The following is a 24764-nucleotide window of genomic DNA, read 5'->3' as shown; positions in this document are numbered from 1 at the left end:
AGTTGTTATATAATGTTTTCTTACACATCTGATTTTCATTTGCAAGTTTTATTTAGTAGACTTTGCATGCGGTTGCTATTCCGAGACTTTAGATGGCAGTAGTGTGTGGGCTACGATGTGTTGCCGGAGCCAGGAAGTAGTCTTTGCCATTTTGTTGTCTTTTGATGTCTTTTGTTGAGCCCGACAACGTGTTTATACTGTAAGTATTGTATTTATTGCACACTATATGTTTGGTTTTAAAATACAACTTAGTTGTAGTTTTGATTACCAAATTTAAAAGTGTGGAAATTGCCATGTAAAATCGCTAATGTCAATTGGTAGCATGTATATGGCATATCTGATGTAAATTAGCATTGAGCTAGTAGATTTTGAAAAATAGAGCGCTTTTCTTATCAGGCATACTTGCTTTGGTGGCATGGAAAATGTAAACATTTCCCAGAGGCAGTCCAGCTGAGTGCGCTCTGAGTGTTCGGGTGCCTAATTGCTCTCCAAGTGCTTAAGCAACAATACATCATCAGTGGTATAAAACTAACCTGTCTCACAATGATCTAACCGGTCACATGATGTCAAGTGCAACAATCAAATATGGTACCGTTTTATTTTATGTTAATTTGTACCCGGTAGTACTGACATATTTTGGTCTGTACATACACCCCAAATTATAACTATGGGTACTTCTCAAACTGTTATGCTAGTGGTTTTAATCTTTGTACAGCTAAAGTGGTCAAAACTCCACCTGCACCAGTAAGGCAATATGATAAACACAATTGTATTTTTATTGTCGAGCTTCATGATTTTATGTTTTCTTCTTATGTCTATCCAATATAATTCATACATTTTTGGTGAAGAAAAATTTATTAGATTTGTTCAGATAGATTTTTTGTTATACTGTACATTTCATTAATTTAGTCAGTTAGCTAGTTTTCACACCTCTTTACAGTTGTATTGTAATGACCAATGTTTTAGCATATTGATTTGACTGTCAGCAACATTCTGTCAGTTCCTCGAATTCATGTTTTTTGTGCTTTCATCACCATGGCTGACATTTGTGTCTGGAGCCCTACTGAAAGCTGCATGCCAATGTAGATCCGTGCAGCCAACCTTGACGGTTGGTTTTGACAGACAGCAGTGGGAGATCATTCCTGTCTGTGCATGAAATACAAACAATGCGAGCAAGCCGTATGTGATATTCACTTTCAACATGTTCAACTTTTTCAAATCGAGGTTTAAGTACCCTAACCTGATAAAGACTGTTTGTAAAGACGATCCGATTACTTACAATATGTTAGATGTTTGTGTACCGTATTTTCCGGACTGTAAAGCACACCGGTGTATAATCCGCAGCCACTAAAGTTTAGAAGGAAAATATATATTAGCTGCACTGGACTGTAAGCCGCAGATATATACGTTATGAAATTGATTATTTACACAGAAACATTTTGTAAATGTTTATTTATATACTTTAATTGTTTCCAAACGGTGCTTGTAACACGACAGCTGTTCAAACAAATCAGAAGCTTGTTCTTAACCCCGTAAACAGACTCAATAACTACATGGTGACGTTTTGGTGAACTACGATAGCACGTGCAAATATGCATGAAAACAGTCCTACTGACATCACGCATGGGACTGTTTTGTAAGTATGAATAGTTTTCGTAATAGTGTAAAATGCACAAATGCTGCTTGGAGTGATGAATGAAGAATCAATACGAGTAGAAACGCTATGGTCGACCTGAAGAAGGAATGGCACTTGTACACTTTAAAGCACGAAACAGAAGGAAATACTGTCGTAGTTCACCCCACAGCACCTTTAATGAGCTAACTTGTCCAAAAGATGGAACCATAGCACAAACAATAAAACAGTTTTTCAGTGTCTCTGCTTGTGTTTAATAAAAAAAATATTTGTTGAACACAAAATATTATGGCTGTTAGCGAAGGACAAATTCATAAATTAGCCGCATTGTTTTATAAGAGGCAAGAAAAAAAGTAGCGGTATAATCTGGAATTTATCGTATATATTTTTTCTATGTCTTTCTTGTTTGATCAGTTTAAGTATGTATAAGCTATACCCAGCAGGATGAGTTTGAAAAGCAAATTGGATGGATGGATCTTTGTCTTGCACAAAAACAAAAAAATTCTATTTTCAGCACAAACCCGTTAAAGAATAGACAAATGAACAGTGTACAGGGTTACAGAACAAGAACACTGATGGGTTGCCACAAGGCGCCACGTAAAAGATGGGAAAAGGTAGATGCTGTGGGAGGATGAGTAAAAAAAAATCCAATCTCAGACCGGGCCCTCTAGGAGTATTCCCTCTAGGAGCCCAGTCTGGAGTGGGGAAAATACTCCATAGCAAAGCACATATACATATCACAACATACAACTTGATACTTGCAACAGACGGGAGGGAGTCGGGGCTACGAAGTCAGGCTGCTGCTATTCAAGCGCTGCCCAGCCGTCCATCACCCCTAAGGGATTCAAACATCGAATGTGTGGGATGTGGGGTGGTGCATGCGTGTGTGGCGTATATTTTGCATGGATGCATGTGTGTGTATAAGCCTGCAGCGTGCCTCTGTTCCGCGACCTTGGTGTTCCTGCAGCTGCCAGTCAGTCCAAAGTCAACAACAACAGGTGTGTGTCCATGAGAGACAAGAAAAGAGTTTATTGTGTCTTCACCGCACTGTCCTTCGGGAGAGTATCGAAGCCAGGTAAACAATCCAAATTAGAATGATTTGTTTGCGAGTGAAAATAAAATTTGCTTCTTACTCTTAATTGTCTATTACTGGTCCTCAAATTCATCCTGCAGGGCAGATGGTCCGATGTTATCCAAATTACAAAGTGTCCACAGTTCTGCCCGCATCCTTCAATCATTTGTGGCAGCTTTGGGGTACTTTGAAGACTGCCAGCAACTTCCAATTTGTCGACAAACCAGGGCAACGTTTACTCCAATCAGCAGATGTCCTGTTGTCATAATTCCGAATAAGTGGACATCTTCAATGTCCTCGCCTGAAAGGGTCGCCAGGCATGCGGCACTCCTTGTTCTCCCAAGAGTCCATCGTGTGTCCAGCAACAACCGCTCCGTCAAACCAGGCCGGTTCCCCCAAACTCAAGATCTTGTCAACTTCGTTGAGAGGCCAGTTAATTAGATCCATTGTTTAGATTTGGAGAGCAGTGCAAAAAGAGGCAACCAGAAAGTTAAAGGCCTACTGAAATGAATTTTTTTTATTTAAACGGGGATAGCAGATCTATTCTATGTGTCATACTTGATCATTTCGCGATATTGCCATATTTTTGCTGAAAGGATTTAGTATAGAACAACGACGATAAAGATTGCAACTTTTGGTATCTGATAAAAAAAAGGCTTGCCCCTACCGGAAGTAGCGTGACGTAGTCAGTTGAACATATACGCAAAGTTCCCTATTGTTTACAATGATGGCCGCATGAAGTGAGAGAGATTCGGACCGAGAAAGCGACAATTTCCCCATTAATTTGAGCGAGGATGAAAGATTTGTGGATGAGTAAAGTGCAAGTGAAGGACTAGTGGGGAGTTGAAGCTATTCAGATAGGGAAGATGCTGTGAGAGCCGGGGGTGACCTGATATTCAGCTGGGAATGACTACAACAGTAAATAAACACAAGACATATATATACTCTATTAGCCACAACACAACCAGGCTTATATTTAATATGCCACAAATTAATCCTGCATAAAAACACCTGCGTGTTTGTTACGCTAGCTCCTAGCTCCTCTGCTAGCTCCTAGCTCCATAGAACACGCCAATACAATTCAAACACCTGATCAACACACACAATCACTCAGCCCAAAAGACCGTTCACCTAACCCAAGGTTCATAAAGCTTATATATTTTTTAAAAGTTACGTACGTGACGCGCACATACGGTCAAGCTATCAAATGTTTAGCAGCCAAGGCTGCATACTCACAGTACCTGATATTCAGCTGGGAATGACTACAACAGTAAATAAACACAAGACATATATATACTCTATTAGCCACAACACAACCAGGCTTATTTTTAATATGCCACAAATTAATCCTGCATAAAAACACCTGCGTGTTTGTTACGCTAGCTCCTAGCTCCTCTGCTAGCTCCTAGCTCCATAGAACACGCCAATACAATTCAAACACCTGATCAACACACACAATCACTCAGCCCAAAAGACCGTTCACCTAACCCAAGGTTCATAAAGCTTATATATTTTTTAAAAGTTACGTACGTGACGCGCACATACGGTCAAGCTATCAAATGTTTAGCAGCCAAGGCTGCATACTCACGGTACCTGATATTCAGCTGGGAATGACTACAACAGTAAATAAACACAAGACATATTTATACTCTATTAGCCACAACACAACCAGGCTTATATTTAATATGCCACAAATTAATCCTGCATAAAAACACCTGCGTGTTTGTTACGCTAGCTCCTAGCTCCTCTGCTAGCTCCTAGCTCCATAGAACACGCCAATACAATTCAAACACCTGATCAACACACACAATCACTCAGCCCAAAAGACCGTTCACCTAACCCAAGGTTCATAAAGCTTATATATTTTTAAAAAGTTACGTACGTGACGCGCACATACGGTCAAGCTATCAAATGTTTAGCAGCCAAGGCTGCATACTCACGGTACCTGATATTCAGCTGGGAATGACTACAACAGTAAATAAACACAAGACATATATATACTCTATTAGCCACAACACAACCAGGCTTATATTTAATATGCCACAAATTAATCCTGCATAAAAACACCTGCGTGTTTGTTATCCTAGCTCCTAGCTCCTATGCTAGCTCCTAGCTCCATAGAACACGCCAATACAATTCAAACACCTGATCAACACACACAATCACTCAGCCCAAAAGACCGTTCACCTAACCCAAGGTTCATAAAGCTTATATATTTTAAAAAAGTTACGTACATACGCAAAAAAAAGTTGCGCACATACGGTCAAGCGATCAAATGTTTAGAAGCCAAAGCTGCATACTCACAGTAGCACGTCTGCGTCTTTGTCATCCAAATCAAAGTAATCCTGGTAAGAGTCTGTGTTGTCCCAGTTCTCTACAGGAGTCTGTGTATCGAAGTCAAAAGTCCTCCTGGTTAGAGTCTCTGTTATCCGAGTTCTTCCATCTTGACTGCATCTTTCGGGAATGTAAACAAAGAAGCGCCGGCTGTGTACTGTTGTTGCTGACTACGTTCGAAAAATACGTCCATTTCGCACCGACAACTTTCTTCTTTGCTTGCTCAGCTTCCTTCTCCATAATGCAATGAACATGATTGCAACAGATTCACGAACACAGATGTCCAGAATACTGAGGAATTATGAAATGAAAACAGAGCTTTTTCGTATTGGCTTCAATGTGGAAGGCATACCCGTGTTCGCCGGGCTACGTCACGTGCATATGTCATCCTCAGAGGCGTTTCGAACCGGAAGTTTAGCGGCAAATTTAAAATGTCACTTTATAAGTTAACCCGGCCGTATTGGCATGTGTTATAATGTTAAGATTTCATCATTGATATATAAACTATCAGACTGCGTGGTCGGTAGTAGTGGGTTTCAGTAGGCCTTTAACACAAGACAAGACAAAAGAAGCAAGCAAGAGAGATAAGGGAGAGGGAAGGGGAGCGTCCGTCCTCGATGAGTGCCAGAGAGAAAAAATAAAATAAAAAATTGCATGAATAAGAATTTCTGTCAAAGTGCACATTATTATTGTGAGGATTTTCTATTGGTTGAATGCAGAGAAGAGAGGCGGAGCTTGACAAAAGCTAGACTTTATTTTATTGCTAATACACAAGGTACAAAATGAAAAGTAAACCACAAAATTAGTGTTTCCAAAACGGCTAACAAAAAGAGACAGCATAAAGAGACAATATCTTTTACGCTGAGTAGGCAGTGATAAGAAACAGATGGAGGATTGTTTCTGGATGCATGTCAGATCATTCCCTGACTGTCATGCTCAGTGGCTTCTTTGCCATTTGTCTTTGTCTTCGTTTTTCTTCGAGGAGGGTAAATTACTTTGTGGATCATAGTGGATTGTTCACCAATGACAGTGCACAACCATGTTACTTTTTCTACCATATTTCTTTCATCTTAATACTTCCTTTGGGTCTTCATCTAGCACTCGGGACTATAATGGCAAACGTTTAACACCATTCTTCTGACAATTCGCAATGTCAAATTGTACATGATCTTTTTCCTGAGCATTCAGTGGGACTTTTTTACATATCCTTGACTTTACGGAAAACTCTGAATTATTCTCTCTTTCATCATTAATAGCAGAAGTGCTGCAGTTTTTTTTATCTTGGTAAAACAATGACTGGTCTCAAAAGCAATTATTTGGGGTTTGGAAGTTTAAAGCCTGCATCGATACAGTGATTCTTAATGTCACCATCATTCTACCATTGCTATGCTGGCAGGACACGTTAGCTCGCCAACATTTAGAATCTGGCCTGAAGAACAGACCCACATTCCAATAAATTAAAGTTAAAGTACCAATGATTGTCACACACACACTAGGTGTGGTGAAATTTGTCCTCTGCATTTGACCCATCCCCTTGATCACACCCTGGAAGGTGAGGGGAGCAGTGGGCAGCAGCGGTGGCCACGCCCGGTAATCATTTTTGGTGACTTAACCCCCAATTCCACCCCTTGATGCTGAGTGCCAAGCAGGGAGGTAATGGGTCCCATTTTTATACTCAGGTTTGAACTCACAAACTACCGATTCCAGGGCGGACACTCTAACCCAGACCTGGGCATTGTACGGCCCGCGGGCCGCATCCGGCCCTTTGCGCATCCCTGTCCGGCCCGCGTGAGGCCAATCATAAATTACAAAATAAATTTCAAAAAGTATCTATGTCGAGTGTGCAATACAACGGTGCTGCTTTTGTTTTGAAAAGCGTTATTTGTATTACTTCCGTGTGGACGTATGCGCGTGTGCGATTGTGAGTGAATTGAACGGCGCAATTACAAATTACAAAATAAAGTTTAAAAAACGTCTATGTCGTGCGCGCAATACAACTGTGCTGCTTTTATTTTGAAATGTGTTATTTATGCCGTATGTCCGGGGGGAACCTGTGAGTGAAGGTGCAAAGAGACAAGTGAGGAGATGCTAAAAAAAGAAAAGTTGATGACGAATGGCGTGTTTTGGACTGGCAAGTATTTCTTTACATAAATTAATGGTAAAGCCGTGTGCTTAATGTGTGGTACACAGCTTGCTGTGTTTAAAGAATATCATGTTAATCGCCACTACACGAAGAAACACGAGGGAAAATACCGGAATGTGTCTGATGAAGCGCGCGCAAGGGAGGCTGATGCGTTGATGGTAAAACTGCAAACCCAACAAGGACTTTGTGCCATATTTCACACCCCCAGAGATGCAGCCGTCAGGACAAGTTTCGTCATTTCTCACAAAAGCGCCAGAAAAAGTAAGGCGTTTTCTGACGGAGAGTTTATTAAGGAGTGCTTATTGGACTTTGTTGCGCTGATAATGCCCGGAGACTTGGACTGTTTTTCGCTAACTTTGGATGAGAGCTCAGATGCAGTCAATTAAAGAGACAACCACAGGTAATGACTTGCTCACAGAGGTAAATGCGTGTTGGGACAAGCTGGCAGGTGTGACAATCCAATCCACTTTATTTATATAGCACATTTAAACAACAAAATGTTTCCAAAGTGCTGCACAACAATATTAAAAACAATATTCAAATATTATCCTTAGCTCCACCAATGACTGAATAAAAAGAAAAAACAATTACATATAAAACCAATATAAAAAACAATATAAAATAAATATGATTAAAAACTATTTTTAACAACAGATGGTTGTCCAAATCTGATGGGGGAAAATGTTGGATAATGCAGGATAAAGTGACCATCAAAAGCAATCTGCTTTTGTATAAAGTTAAGTTAGGTTAAATTAAATTATTATTATTATTATTAATTATTATTATTATTATCATCATTATTATTTATCTTACGGTATATCAAAAATAATATTGAGCAAAATTTAATTGAAATATTGTCGTGTGGCCCTCCAGCAGTGCTCGGGTTGCTTATGCGGCCCCCGGTGAAAATTAATTGCCCACCCCTGCTCTAACCACTAGGCCACTGAGTATGTCACATGATATACATAAATATACAATAATTTGTAAGGAGCTACAGTATATCTAACATTTTCAGTGTTCCAGCCATAAATGGCATTTCAGATGTGCACATCATTCATATCTAAATAGCACTAGTTGCAACCATCGTAGATATTTGGGGTGCTGAAAAAAATCAATTCACAAGTGAATCGGAATTATTTATTCCAATTTAGAATTTCCAATATATATTTTTTTTAATTCTTAGTTTTTTTGGAATTTATTTGTAAAAATACGTTCTTCAGCCCTTCTCCACGCTTTCTCGGTGCATGTACTGTATATACCAAATCTCAGCAACCAATAAGATCCTCTGTAATCTGTCACCTGTTTTAAAAAGTTTTTATCATAATTTTATACCAAATAATATATTGCGAGAATCGTAGTGAATCGAGAACCGATTTTGAACCCAACAATTGGAATATAATCGAATCGTATCGGATTCACATCCGTAATGAATATATTAAACATTCCAAATGACATTCCTCAAATATATTCACCACATATAGAATTACATAAATAATTACAAGTAATAGACAATCATACTTAAATCAAAAAGTGCATAGCTTTAAGTGCATACATATCTATTTGACACTTGCAGTAAATAACCATAATCAAAGACACTTTAAAGTTATAAATGTTTCCATTGCTTGAATCTTAAACATCCATCCATGCATCCATTTTCTACCGCTTATCCCTTTCAGGGTTGCGGGGGGTGCTGGAACCTATCTGAGCTACAATCGGGCGGAAGGCGGGGTACACCCTGGACAAGTCGCCACCTCATCGCAGGGCCAACACAGATAGACAGACAACATTCACACTCACATTCACACACTAGGGCCAATTTAGTGTTGCCAATCAACCTATCCCCAGACATCCATCCATCCATCCATTTCCTACCGCTTATTCCCTTTTGGGGTCGCAGGGGGCGCTGGAGCCTATCTGAGCTACAATCGGGCGGAAGGCGGGGTACACCCTGGACAAGTCGCCACCTCATCGCAGGGCCAACACAGATAGACAGACAACATTCACACTCACATCCACACACTAGGGCCAATTTAGTGTTGCCAATCAACCTGTCCCCAGACAATGACTTATAAATATATATTGCTTAGACATTTGGCATTTCAGAGACAATGATTACATGTTGTCGTGTCCATCAGAATGAATAGAGGTGGCTAAGCTAATGCGAACGCTAGCCCAAACAGTTTAGCCCTCGAAATAGAAGACGGTGATTTGTTCCTGTAGCAGAGAGACAGAATGCAACACAAAATCCTAGACAATAACATACAATTTTTTTATAAAGGTGAAAAGTAATTTCATATGAGGGAAATAAGCATTTGATCCTGTAACCAGCCAAGTAATCTGACCCCCACAGACTATGTGCGTATGGCACATAAATTGGTCCTGTCCCTTTAAGATAGCACTCATAACTCAACTCGTTATGTGTACAAAAGACACAGAAACACGTTTGTTCAAAAATACACCACCACGGGCAAGACCAAAGAGCTGTCAAGGTACCACTGTAGACCTGCACAAGACTGGATAGAGCTACACGACCACCAGCAAGAAACCTTTTAAGAAAGAGACCGCTACTGACGTAATATTTCATACATGGAAGAAATACAAAATATCTATAAATGGTTGATTTATATAGGCTAGTAAGGTAAAGTTTTTGTACCTGACAATACAAAATATCTGTTAATTTTCACCTGGTGTGGTAAAGTTGATTGTGGGAAAGGATAAAGGGGAAAAAGTTTAAATATGATCAAATATATACATTTAATAACAATCAATAAAAAACATGAATGGTTAATAAGAAATGATCAAATATAATCTATTTAACCACTTAAAATAATAAATGCAATGGAAAAAAAGTTAACAAACTAACTCACAAAATCCAAGCTAACTCATTCAATTGGGTCTCAATTATGCACGCTTGAACGCACCACATCACCCAGATGCTGTGCTGAGTTGCACTCAGTGAGGTTGTTGTCTGAATCCGCTGGCTATAAGAAGCTCCTTAAACCATCCGCAGTTCATACATGAGCGGGGGGAGCGTGGCACTCTGTTTGAGAAACAATGCATTAGCCACATTGTGTGGCCAACAACCGACTTGAAATTTTGACTGACAAAAGCAATGTTTCCTCCAGCCAGGAAAACATTCTTAATTTTGTTTTTAAATTTTTAACAAATTTTTCTTAAATTTGGGTTATTTTAAGTATTACTTATTTCCTGGGTACAATGATTTCACACAGCGCAGAGCAACTAACGCTACTACAACAACAGTGAACTTTGGGACAAATGATGATCCACACCTTGTCCTTTTGAGCCTGAGTACATGGAGGATGAGCTAGAGTACAAGTTGTAAAACCTGTGTGCTTGGCAGTTCCAGCTATAGTTCAGTTCAGTTCAGTTTCAGTTTATTTCGAACATGCATACAATACGATACGATAATGCATCACATGTTTCCAGTTGTTTCATTACAGCAAGTCCAAAAAGGAGTAGGAAGAAGCAGAGCTTATTTAATTCTAACCCTTTTCATTCTATAGCAATTTCATCCCATTTCTTTGTTCTCTGTAACACAAAAGTGAATAAGTAAATAATAAATGAATAATATACCATAGTAAGTAAACACATATAAATACATGAATGATCATTATCTAAAAAAAAAAAAGGGTTAAAGATGTTTATCATACCGGTAATTATTGTTATGTGTACTTTGTGAACACTTGTAGTTTGAACAGTCTCTTAAACTGAATCATATTGGTGCTTAGTTTGATTTATTTGGTTAATCCGTTCCATAATTTAATTCCACATAATGATATGCTAAAGGTTTTAAGTGTTGTATGATCATACAAATGTTTTAAATTAGATTTTCCTCTAAGGTTATATTTCTCCTCTTTTGTTGAGAAGAATTGTTGTACATTTTAGGTACTAGGACTTTACTCTTGGTACTTTGGCTCAATCCGAATTCTCCCTCTTCCCAGTTCCCCCTTCTTCTTAACCCCCACTCCCCTTAGCTTAAGCATCTAGTGCCATGGCAAGGTGTTAAATATATGCCCCTAGCCATTCAGACGTCACTCAAGTATTCAGCTTCAACCCCGTTGCAGGCTTGTTGAGCCGTGAAAACATACAATAAACAAACAATTGAAAATGTGGCTTATGTGGCTGTGCTTTTTACTCTTTCTACATTGATACAATAAATAATATAGTTACAGCTCTTTGAGCAAAGTATAATGAAACTTCTTTTAACAAGCGATAACAAATATAACAAACAATTAAAATGTAGCCAATACCGGTATATGGTGTAGCAACTGATGAACATCTGAACAAAACCATGAGCGTCATTATTATGAAAATCAATAATGAAGCGTTAGGGGTGTAACGGTACACAAAAATTTCGGTTCGGTACGTACCTCGGTTTAGAGGTCACGGTTCGGTTCATTTTCGGTACAGTAAGAAAACAACAAAATATACATTTTTGGGTTATTATTTACCAAATTTGCAAAATCTTCCACCAAAAATATTTTTCTTAGTGGAATATTTGATGTGAAATAATCGGAACCTTGGATAGGTCAATAATTCATAATAACATTGATATTGATTCAAAATTATGTTTTGAGCAATGACAGTTTGAAATAAAAAAAAACAGCTTTGTTTTATCGGTCAACATTGTGTCAGGATGTGGAGTTTTTCGCAGCTTACTGCGAGGATTGTTTTCCCGTGATGCAAACGGACTTGACCGGGCATCGGTAGAAGGTAGGAACATGACTTATTCTTGAACTTAAATTGCTACAAAAAACAGAAAACAACCCGAAGGCGAGCGTGCCTAACGCATGTGAAAGCAAAGGCAAAAAAACTTAGGACATGAAACATGAAACTAAAAAACTCACTAAACTGTGGCATGAATAAACAAAACTTACGTGGCAAGAACTATGGCATGGACAGAGCAAACACAGAGTAGATCCAACATGGGCAGAGCAAGAATATAACATTGTCAATTTCTAATCAAAAAAGGGTACAAACAAAAAGCGCTCACAGCGGAGGCACAAAACTTGACGAAGGGAACAAAACAAACACATAGGCAGAAACTATGGACATGAAACAAAACTTACTTGGCAGAGCATGAATCAATGGCATGAACAGAGCAAAATCAGAGTAATGTCGCCACCACGACTCACTGGCAAAACAGGCTTGAATAATAATGTCATGATTGAAACAGGTGCGTGAGTCACATGAGGACAGGTGAAACTAATCAGTTGTCATGGTGACCAAACAAGGAAGCGTAAAAACAGAAACTGATGGAGTTTTAAACAAACAAGACATAACTAAACAAAACATGATCTAGACCACAGATCATGACACATTGCAACTTTTTCTAAATTACATTTCACCTTTAAGCTTTTTTATTTCACTTTCGTTATGTTTTTGTTTATTTTAATAGTATTTTTAGAATGTGCCGTGGGCCTTTAAAACATTAGCTGTGGGCCGCAAATGGCCTCCGGGGCACACTTTTGACACCCCTGCTATAGATAATAAAAAATTAAATCTGATAAATCTATGGATAAAAAGCAGAGCCTGGCAACACATGCGCGTTTATCATAACTCTCTCGCTCTCTCTGTCTCTGCCCCTCCCACACGAATGCTGCTGCGCGCACAATTTGTTTTGTTTTTAACCCCTTCTTAACCCTGAACGTACATTGAAAATACACGCAACCCTAACTCAAAATGCCGGACATTTGAGGCATTTAAGAAACTCCGCCCTGACAGCTCCGTAAAAGAGGACATGTCCGGTGAAAAGAGGACGTATGGTCAGTCTATCGTAGCCCGTTAGCTGCTAGCATGCCGTGTGTTGTGCCTCGGTGTGCATTGTTTACACAACGTGCGTTACGCTACTTAATATGTTTTTGATTGATTGATTGAGACTTTTATTAGTAGGTTGCACAGTGAAGTACATATTCCGTACAATTGACCACTAAATGGTAACACCCGAATAAGTTTTTCAACTTGTTTAAGTCGGGGTCCACTTAAATTGATTCATGATACAGATATATACTATCATATATACTATCATCATAATACAGTCATCACATAAGATAATCACATTGAATTATTTACATTATTTACCATCAGGGTTGTGGAGGGGGGGGGGGGATATGGACATCAAGTAGTGGACATAGAGAGAGAGAGAGAGAGAGAGAGAGAGAGAGAGAGAGAGAGAGAGAGAGAGAGAGAGATCAGAAGGGATAAGAAAAAGAAAAAGTATCTGCATTTGATTGTTTACATTTGATTATTAGCAATCCGGGGAGGGTGTTAGTTTAGGGTTGTAGCTGCCTGGAGGTGAACTTTTATTGCGGTTTTGAAGGAGGATAGAGATGCCCTTTCTTTTATACCTGTTGGGAGCGCATTCCACATTGATGTGGCATAGAAAGAGAATGAGTTAAGACCTTTGTTAGTTCGGAATCTGGGTTTAACGTGGTTAGTGGAGCACCCCCTGGTGTTGTGGTTATGGCGGTCATTTACGTTAAGGAAGTAGTTTGACATGTACTTCGGTATCAGGGAGGTGTAGCGGATTTTATAGACTAGGCTCAGTGCAAGTTGTTTAACTCTGTCCTCCACCTTGAGCCAGCCCACTTTAGAGAAGTGGGTAGGAGTGAGGTGGGATCTGGGGTGGAGGTCTAGAAGTAACCTGACTAGCTTGTTCTGAGATGTTTGGAGTTTAGATTTGAGGGTTTTGAGGTGCTAGGGTACCAGGAGGTGCATGCGTAATCGAAAAAGGGTTGAACGAGAGTTCCCGCCAGAATCCTCAAGGTGCTTTTGTTGACCAGAGAGGAAATTCTGTAGAGAAATCTCGCTCGTTGGTTAACCTTTTTGATTACCTATTAACCTTTTTGATTACCTTGTGGAAACTTGTTCGGTACACTTCCGAACCGAACCGGAACCCCCGTATCGAAATGGACCGTTACACGGACCGTTACACCCCTATGAAGCGTATAACTTACTTTCCCAGACTACTCTTAGTTTGCTTTCTGCCATCGTTTTTAGCAGGCGTAGTGTAATATGTGAAGTTTCTCCTTTCCCTCAATATTCTAGGGAGGTCCTCGAGCTCACTTCGCTTCGAACAGGGGTGTCAAACATTCGGCTCGCGGGCCTGATCCGGCCCGTGAGCCGAATGCGGTATGAGTTTGCTAAGTATAAAAATTAGCCGCCTTTTTTTAATGTCAGAAACTGCTGTTCTAAATGTGTCCACTAGATGTCGCAATAACAATTATTTGTATCTTTGTAGATTATGCTACATTTGTAAACAAAAAAAAACCACATGATGTTAGAACACTAGTCGAGGAAAATGAGTAAACTACATAAATAACATCCTGTAATTTGATTTTGATATCTTTTTATCTTGATAGATTGAAAATTAACACAGATGAGTTGACTGATGAGCATTATCAAATTTTTTTTTTCAGAAATTATAAATAACAACAAATAAAGATAGAATACTATTAACCGTGACATGTAAAAAAAAAAACAACATTATGATTTGTACATTTTCAGAATGTGCTTGTTCTATTTTTAAACAAAGAAAACAATCTGAATTTGTCTTTATTTTTAAGTTATCGTGCCGTGATTTTACCAATCCAGTCTACTTAGGAGTGGATTTTTTCTCCATGTGGCCCCCGATCTAAAATGAGTTTGACAAGCCTGGCTTAGAGGGCTCTACGGCTCTCACACTTGGCCCTTCTCCATTACCTGACGGAGAATTCGGACACCACTTGATTGATGTGAACGCACAAAAAAAGAGGGAAGGGCTAAAACATGGGGTTTGGGGGGGTATTCGGGTTAAGCCTTAGCCCTTACCTCAACCCTAAAGGAGAATTGTGACATCACTTGCTCGACGTGAACGTGCAAAACCAAGGGCGAAGTTCTAAAACACAATCTAAGTGTCATGATCTGTGGTCTAGATCATGTTTTGTTTAGTTATGTTCTGTTAGTTTTGGACTCCTTTTAGTTCCTGTTTGTGCGCCTCCCTGAGTTTGTTTTGGTTGCCATGGTTGCTAATTATGTTCACCTGTCTCTGATTAGTGTTCGGCCGCTCACCTGCTACCCAAGCACTAATCAGAGGCATTATTTAAGCCTGCCATTGCCAGTCAGTCGGCCTGGCATCATTGTTTGATGCAATGCCATAGTTCATGCTGTTTGTTCGCTTCATGCCTGGTCCACGTAAGTCTTGTTTGTTCAGGTAGTAAATTTCCTAATTTATGATTCCAGTGCTAAGTTGGGTTTCTTTAGTTTTTCGTGCGAACGGCACGCTTTCCTTTTGCTTGTTTCCTGTTTTTGGTTTAAGCTGTGATAATAAATCATACTCCTACCTTCACGCTTTCAAGTCAAGTCAAGTCAAGTCAACTTTATTTATATAGCACGTTTTCAACAACTTTTTAGATTGAACCAAAGTGCTTTACAGGTTAAAAAAAGCATGGAGCAAACAAAAAACAAAAAACTAAGCAAAACAAAAACAAACAAAGAACATAAACAATGAATGTGCTAAACAAGATAGTGCAAATGCAATACGGTAAAAGGGGTCGAATAAAACGTTTAAAAATTTGCAGAATAAAAATAATAATAATAAAAGTGAGACAAATTGAAAAATACAACTAAAGCGAAGGGGTGGGAGGGGGGGGGGCTAGAAATGGTGGCCTAGTGGGCGGACTCAGCTCGGGTCAAAGGCCAGCGAGAAGAGGTAGGTCTTAAGGAGGGTTTTGAAGACACCCAGGCTCTGGGCTGACCTAATGTGGAGGAGAAGGCTGTTCCAGAGCTTAGGGGCGGCAACGGAAAAGGCTCTGTCCCCTCTGGTCTTTAGCCTGGATCTGGGGACCGCCAAAAGCATTTGGTCAGCTGACCTCAAGGCTCTAGACGAGGTATGGTGATGCAGCAGCTCGGTCAGGTATTGTGGGGCCAGACCATTTAGGGATTTAAAAACATTCAAAAGTAATTTAAAATCAATGCGGTGACGGACAGGGAGCCAGTGGAGTGAGGTCAGCACTGGGGTGATGTGCTCGCGTTTGTTGGTACTGGTGAGGAGACGGGCAGCCGCGTTTTGCACAAGCTGCAAACGGCGGAGTGATGCCTGATCAATGCCAGCGTACAGTGAGTTATTGTTGTCTAGCCGGTGTGTGATGAAGGCGTGGATAGCAGTTTCCAGGTCGCTCTGGGAGAGATAGGCCTTGGTCTTTGCGAGGGTTCTGAGATGGTAAAAGCTGGTACTAACCACTGAGCTGACCTGTTTGGTGAATTTGAAGGCACTATCAAAGATCACACCGAGATTTCTCACGGAGGACCGGATGTTTACACCCAGAGGACCTAGAGCACTGACAAACGAGACTGGAGATGTATAGCCGAAGATGATGATCTCGGTCTTGCTCTCATTAAGGTTGAGGAAGCTTTGTCCGGGGTTGTCCGTTCTGCATCCCGGGAGAACGACCCCGCAGTGAGCTGCGACCCCGTGACACTAAGGGGGAGAATTAGGATTCCGTTTTAGGTCTGTTACAATATCTTTGTGGGATGTGTTGCTCCAAAGGCAACAGGTCAGTGCAGGGCACTTGTGTTGAGGCTTGGTTTAGCTACGGCCTCTAGTGGTGGTCGGACTGAGCCTGGAATAAATTAATTCCGCTCTGATGACCACTGGATGATGATTTGATTAATGAGGTGCATTTGTTAGAATTGTGAAAGTAGTATGCTCGGTGATGAAGGTAGAAAAGGGGGCTGAGGGGTTAGCAGGAGAGCAAAAGAGGTGGAGGTGATGTTGTGGAAGATAAATGACGGCTATGTTATGGGAGTGCAAATTCAAAGTGGTTTGTGAAATATAGAAAACAGCCTCCTCCTCTTCCTCCTCCTCCCGCACTCCCGCCTCCTCCTCATCCTCCTCCCCTCACCCTCACCCACACGCGGCCGCTGTGCTGCTGCAGTCAGCCTCAGTCTGCCGTCAGCAGTAAACCTTCTCTCCTCTTCCTCCATCCGTGAGTCCGCATTTGGAATACCTTTTTTTATCTTGAGACCTTTTCCTGACAGCTGGTTTCTCCTGTTTCCCTCCACTGTATGAAATCAAATAGACGTTGCTCGTGTTCTGCAATGCTCCAGAACCAGTGTGCCCATTTGGAGCCGGGAATGTAGTCCGGTTGACGAACGGATACCAAGTGGCTCCGAGTGCAATCAAACCCTTGCAGGCTTCTTTTGCTGTAATGGATTTTTGATACATTTTTGTTGGCGTTCCTAGAAACGGTCTGAACTTGAGAGTGTCAGCACCTTGGGCAATGTTCAAAGACAAGTTCAAAGTGCAGCTGAAAGAAACATCTGGAAGTTCTGTTACCTGGGACTAACACTGGTTTATTCCCCATCCGACAAAGTCATTACCTAATAGTAATATGTTTCCTTGAGTGTTGATGGATTAATTTCCTCACTCATAAGCCTCAAAAAGTTCTGTTGGAACAAACTACACTTCATCAAATAGTTTTGAGCCTGAACTGCAGGACCTCCAGCCATCATGGCGCCGCTGAACCGAATCAACCCTCACAGCGTTTCCACTCTCGGTTTGTCTCTGACTCTGACACTCGCTGTGCTCCTGTCCTGCTCTTGTCCAGCTCTAGGCAAGAAGAAGCTCTACATTGGCGCTCTCTTTCCCATGAGTGGAGGCTGGCCTGGAGGACAAGCCTGCCTCCCTGCCGCTAAGATGGCCCTGGCTCTGGTGAATGAAAGGACCGATATACTGCCAGACTATGAACTGGAGCTCATTCATTATGACAGTATGGTGAGTTTTTTCTTATTATATCGATGTATAAACTGCATTTTTTGGATAACATACTGCATGCACTGTATATTGAACTAAAAACTAATGAGACATTCTTGGATGATGCATTATCATTGGAAGTGCTTTGGAATCCTCTTTGTTGTTCTCTCATATGCCGCCCCAAGCTTGTTTCTTCATTTGTTTACTGAATAGATGAGGAGCACACGTTCTGTCCCTCACTTAATGTGTACTGTGTGGAAAATCAGTACCCGTCTGTAACGAACCAAAAGTTAGAACAATTTGATACTTGTACAAACCCCAAAACCAGTGAAGTTGGCATGTTGTGTAAATCATAAATAAAAACAAAATACAATGATTTGCTAATCCTTTTCAACCTATATTTAATTAAATAGACTGCAAAAACAACATACTTAACGGTCGAACTGGAAAACGTTGTTATTTTTTGCAAATATTAGCTTATTTGGAATTTGATGCCTGCAACATGTTTCAAAAAAGCTGGCACGAGTGGCAAAAAAGACTCGGAAAGTTGAGGAATGCTCATCAAACACTTATTTGGAACATCCTCCAGGTGAACAGGCTAATTGGGAACAGATGGGTGCCATGATTGGGTATAAAAGCAACTTCCATGAAATGCTCAGTTATTCACAAACAAGGATGTGGCACCACTTTGTGAACAAATGCGTGAGCAAATTGTCGAACAGTTTAAGAACAACATTTCTCAACGAGCTATTGAAAGGAATTTAGGGACTTCACCATCTACAGTCCGTAATATCATCAAAAGGTTCAGAGAATCTGGAGAAATCACTGCACGTAACATTGAATACCCATGACCTTGGATCCCTCAGGCGGTACTGCATCAAAAACTGACATCAGTCTGTAAAGGATATCACCACATGGGCTCAGGAACACTTCAGAAAACCACTGTCAGTAACTATAGTTAATGATTATTTGCACAAAAAAAAAAGAAGTTTCTCAGTTCGAACATTAAATATTTTGTCTTTGCAGTTTATTCAATTAAATATAGGTTGAAAAGTATTTGCAAATCATTGTATTTTGTTTTTATTTCACAAATTACACAACCTGCCAACTTCACTGGTTTTGGGTTTTGTACCTCTACACCTTGCATCACTGAAAACTTCAATTTTAACATTGTGTGCCTGGCATATGGACACCATATCCAGAGAAATAACTATTTTATAACACACAATCCGAACTCACCAAAGCAGTACCACAAACGGAAAACTGGTAGTGCCTTAAAGAAGTACAATTTTGAAGAAAAAAATCTGCTTTTCTTACCTTACCTTTGGCACCTGTTTTGGTGCATTGGTGATCCCCTTAAGTCCCAAAAATATGAAATCAAACCATGGAGGCATGGCAGAGATGTTTTTAAAACGATGTTGCCTTCTTTCAAAGTTGTGTCAAAAGAGTCGTTTGGAATTGTAGACTTATATTTTGCCTTAGTTATGTCAGAGAGTATCTCTAAATATGGTAGTGGTTTACCTGAAGAGGTTTGTGTGAGTCCACCATTTTTATCCAGCTGTAGTCCAAAGTTGTAGTCAGTAAGTTCCGTATTTTTCTCTATCCTCTTGTTGTGGGGCAGACTGGCTCGTACATGCACATGCATGCTAAAATCCTCCACCGTTGTAATTTCTAATCTATATCTAGTCGACTTGGAAGCGCTGAAAACTACACATGGCTGACAGGGCGGAGACACATTCGAAGGGTTTTGGCCGAAAATCATAATATGACCCCTTTAAGTTGCATTTTAATTTTTTTTTATAACACCTGGTGGCCACAACAGTTCATAAAATTAAGTTTATGACACAGTAAATTGAATTATGCTGGCAGGTTTGTTCCTGGATACTTTCTAATAAGCTTCTGCCTTGGAGACTTTCTATCCGTAAGTAACATGCAGCTATAATTATTTGATTTATTTCTTTTTATTTGCAAATGTGGTGTTTTAGACTGCAATATTGTTCAATTACGTATGTCTAGCTTGTGTGATATTGTGTGCTTATGTGTGTGGATGTTGTATAGCTGCCAACTGCCAGGCTAATAGCCCACCATGTTTACCTTTTGTAAATTACTTCACTAAAATACAAGAAAAGAGCAACCTTGTGTGCATATTGGAGGACATTCAGCTGTAACTGGCCGTCCAGCTTTGCACAAGGAAATGTGCTGCAGGCTTGCTTGTATAGGAGTGCTTATATCAGAAATGTTAAATGTTAGCTGATATAATCTGATACTTTTTGTTTTATATTGGAGTGATATCCGATTGTCTTTTCTTTTCAAATGTTAGATCTGGGTTATTCAACATTTTCCAGCCCAAGGACCTGCAAATTGATGGAGCTAGGACCCCATTCGTATGTGTCTTGTATACAATTGTGTTTTAAGTTAAACTGGTCCTAAAGGTAGCTTGTTATTGTGCAATATTCCTCTAACGAGGAGGGATGGCTGAATACAGGAGGTCCTCGGGTTATGAATAAGTTTTGTTCTACACAAGGATGTAAGTCGAGTTTTAGTGTAAGTCAGATCTTATACATAAAATATACATGAATGAACTCAAAAGTCAGTCATACCGTACACAGAACACATTAAAGATATTTAAAATACACAGGTAAAAATATTAAATACAATGAGTAAATGAAACAATAATAAAACAATAACTCCTTATGTGAGCTACCTTTCTGAGACAATTATTAGTTTTGTTTTTTTCCACCAGCAGCATTCCAAAGCCAACCACACGAGCATCACAAATAAACATCCTAATGGACTGCTTTGAACTAAATTATAATATTAATGTTTATTTAAGACATACAGATACATACAATAACCATTACACTTACTTTTATCTCTGTGGTTGATTTGCAGTCGTATCTATTTTTTTAACCCCTGCTGTTGTTGTTCATATGTTTCTTTCTTTTTAAAATATAGGCAAGTCAGGAAGGGTACCGTATTTTTCGGACTATAAGTCACAGTTTTTTTCATAGTTTGGCCGGGGGTGCGACTTATACTCAGGAGCGACTTATGTGTGAAATTATTAACACATTACCGTAAAATATCAAATAATATTATTTAGCTCATTCACGTAAGAGACTAGACGTATAAGATTTCAACCGATTTAGTGATTAGGAGTTACAGATTGCTTGGTAAACGTATAGCATGTTCTATATGTTATAGTTATTTGAATGACTCTTACCATAATATGTTACGTTAACATACCAGGCACGTTCTCAGTTGGTTATTTATGCGTCATATAACGTACACTTATTCAGCCTGTTGTTCACTATTCTTTATTTTAAATTGCCTTTCAAATGTCTATTCTTGGTGTTGGGTTTTATCAAATACATTTCCCCAAAAAATGTGACATATATGTGTTTTTCTTCTTTATTATGCATTTTCGGCCGGTGCGATTTATACTCCGGAGCGACTTATACTCCAAAAAATACGGTAATCTCCTCTTCGAGATCTTGTAACAGCACAGAATCAATGAGAACTTTAGCATTCATGAACATTGGTTGGTTGTATGATGTCTAATGCTCTTTAGGCCTGATCTACTAAGATTAAAATAACGTGTTAAATAGCGTGTTCAGACTAGGTGTGTTGCGTGTGATCTACTAAGACTGTGTGTACAATTGATAAAAAGTACAAAAGTGGCGCACACCGCTCTTTTTAAATGAGGATTTTCCCGCCATATTCATATTATTATGCTCTCCAACTTGTGCTGTTTTGCAATGTTGCTTAACAAGCAACACACCTATAATTTGTAGAAACTTTTCTGCAGTACAATCGCAATCTTTGGACAACAGAAACTTTTTTTAGCACACTGACACGCTCTGCGGGTAGGCTGTGATCCAAATGCAAGAAAATGCATATGGCAAGATGTTTTTTGTCATATAGGAGATATATTTATAATTAGGGCTGTCAAACGATTAAAATATCTAATCGCGACAATCACAGTTTGTTCATAGTTAACTCTAAATTAATCGCAACAATCACAAATCAATCAATCAATAAATCAAAGTTTATTTACATAGCCCTTAATCACAAGTGTCTCAAAGGGCTGCACAAGCCACAACGACATCCTCGGCTCAGATCCCACATCAGGGCAAGGAGAGGGGGGCAGAGCAGAAAAGATACGGCAGATCATTTGGTCTAAAAAGGGTCTATTTAAAGGCTAGAGTATACAAATGAGTTTTAAGATGGGACTTAAATGCTTCTACTGAGGAAGCATCTCTAACTGTTACCGATAGGGCATTCCAGAGTACTGGAGCCCAAATAGAAAACGCTCTATAGCCCGCAGACTTTTTTGGGGCTCTGGGAATCACTAATAAGCCGGAGTTCTTAGAACACAGATTTCTGGCCGGGACAAATACAATGCAATATATACGTTACAGTAATTCAGATAGATATAATGTTTCAGCATTAATAAGTGTACCCTGGACAGATACCATATTTTTCTGACTGTAAAGCACGCCGGAATATAAAGCGTACTGTCGATAAACGGGTTTGTTTGAGTCTATTTTCATACACAAAGTGTACCGGATTATAAGGCGAATTAAAAAGGTCATATTATGATTTATTTTTTTCTACATTTAAAACACTTCCTTGTGGTCCACATACCATGTAATGGTAGTTCTTTGATCAATATTTTGCATAGATTATGTTTTACAGACCGTCTTCAAGCTGTTTTCTGACCGTCTCTTTAGGATTCGCTATTTTGTGGGTGTATTTATTCACATGGCTCCTGTTGTAGTTATTAGCAATTCCATATGCAGTCTACTGACATTTATACAGTAAGTTAGAACTGTAAGCTACTTTGTACTACTTAGGCAACAGCGGAGGATGAATGCCCCACAACGAGATAATAGAGAAAAACAAGGAGGCTATTGACTATGGCGCAAACTACGTATGCGGGCGCACGCAAATTTTCGGGACCTAGGCAGATCCCAAATACAGAACAGGGGGTACCAACAGATAAGAATAGAAACAAAAAAATTGAGTCAAATCGAAATAAATATGCCAGATCATTTATTTTAATAGGTGCTAGTTTGGGGTCCTTATACACACTCCATAATAATACCCGTATGTTAAAGCACATTATGTCTGACTACGATCGCTGTTATGCGGCAACAATCAATTTAAGCAGTGCGACTTTATAGCTTACCAAAGTTGTACTAAAACATGTTGACACTTTTTTGAGTGCTGTGTGTAATGTTCTATATTCTCAGTGAAACATCACAGTTTTGGTCTTAAAGGTCCTTACCAGAGTAATTTATTGAACAAGCGTCAACCTGCACTCCATACGTATCTCTTATGTGTGACTGCACATCTACAGGTCACATTTAATCATTACACCATGTACCATATTCAGTTGGTTTGAGGTCAGCACAAGCAAAGTGAATACATGCACAAGGCGCACTGGGTTTTAAGGGACACTGTCGATTTTTGAAAAAATGAAAGGATTTTAAGTAGGCCATATAGTCTGAAAAATATGGTATTTTTTAAGTTTTTATTAATAGCGAATGGACAATTAGTTTGCTTTAATGAAATTATTTTTTAAACATTATACTTTTTTAAACAGCTCAACACAAAATGGGCATAACCACGCTTTTAATCACGATTTTAAAAAAATTACCCGCAGTGTGTTTTAATCTTGCCAGATATTGTATTTTGTAGGAATACAGAATTTGTATTCCTGCTGTAGAAGCACTTACATTCAGAGGAGAGGAGCTACATCATGTTTAGATATCAGTTACACACATTAATAACACAAAATTTTTACTGTGACATTTCTACCTAAATAAATTATTCTGATATTCTGTACATTACATATTGTACAAGTTGATGGTATTCATATCTCTGCACGACAATGTTTTAATCTTCTCTTATTTATTAATAAAATGTAACATTCAGACTGCTAAACATTCTGTAATTGCGGACTATCAATCAGAACAGGTTATAAAAGAATATACACTTTATTTCAATTTACCAGGTATAAATATCAAATATTACATTACAGAAAAAAGCATGATTATAATGTAAGATAAGCTTTCATTTTGTTATTGTAGTTAGACCGGATTTGATGTGTAGCGCTATTATTGTGAAGCCGGAAGTATGTGATTGGTATGAGAAGAGGTGTCTTGACATGTTTTGACTAAGTGAAAGTAAAAAATTACTCAAGACTTCCTGCCTACTCTTTCTTTTCTGCTGAACTTCTATTCCATTTTACTAAACCAGTTAGTGTAAAAATCTACATTTTATGTTATCAATGCACTCAACCGTAATCCAAACAGGGAAGTAAAGCTCCACCTCTCTGCATATGGCAAAGCGCGCCAGCACTCTTTTGCACCAATGATGTCGTCTCATGGCGATCCAAGACAAATTAGTCTTGTCTTGTTGGGAGAACGACTTGCCATAGCTTTGGACTTTGGATTTCCATAATGTACTCTTTTCTTTGTGCATTTCTGCTCGCTATTTTCGAGCTTGTGGCTCAACAGTAATTGAACGCCAGTACATCTCCTGCACTACGAAATGGACAGTGGGTCAAAAATGTAACATGTTTATGAGTGCATGGCATGGAGTTTTTTCCCCACTCCAGACTAGGCCCCCTTAGGAGCCCAGTCTAGATTGTATTTTTTTACTCATCTTCTTCCCCAACGGTTTGCCTTTTTCCCACCTTTTACGGGGCGCCACATGGCGACCCATCAGCGTTCCTGTTCTGTAACCCTGTACACTGATTGTTTGTCTAATCTTGAACGGGTTTGTGCTAAAAACTTAGTTTCGTTGTACTTGTTGCAATGACAAT

At 39.4% G+C, this 24764-nt stretch overlaps 1 protein-coding gene across 1 annotated transcript in view; it reads left to right on the top strand.

The window, feature by feature from the left end:
• Window positions 1–24764, top strand: part of LOC133656401 (gamma-aminobutyric acid type B receptor subunit 1-like) — a 501080-nt gene that overhangs the window by 349498 nt on the left and 126818 nt on the right. Inside the window, exon 7 of the mRNA XM_062057486.1 lies at window positions 17790–17956. Coding sequence (XP_061913470.1) covers window positions 17790–17956 — 167 coding nt within the window. The remainder of the gene's footprint in view (window positions 1–17789; window positions 17957–24764) is intronic.

Source organism: Entelurus aequoreus, linkage group LG08 (assembly GCF_033978785.1).
Source record: "Entelurus aequoreus isolate RoL-2023_Sb linkage group LG08, RoL_Eaeq_v1.1, whole genome shotgun sequence".
Lineage (NCBI taxonomy): Eukaryota > Metazoa > Chordata > Actinopteri > Syngnathiformes > Syngnathidae > Entelurus > Entelurus aequoreus.
The sequence above is the reverse complement of the archived record's forward strand: the minus strand, read 5'-3'. Positions and strand labels throughout refer to the sequence as shown.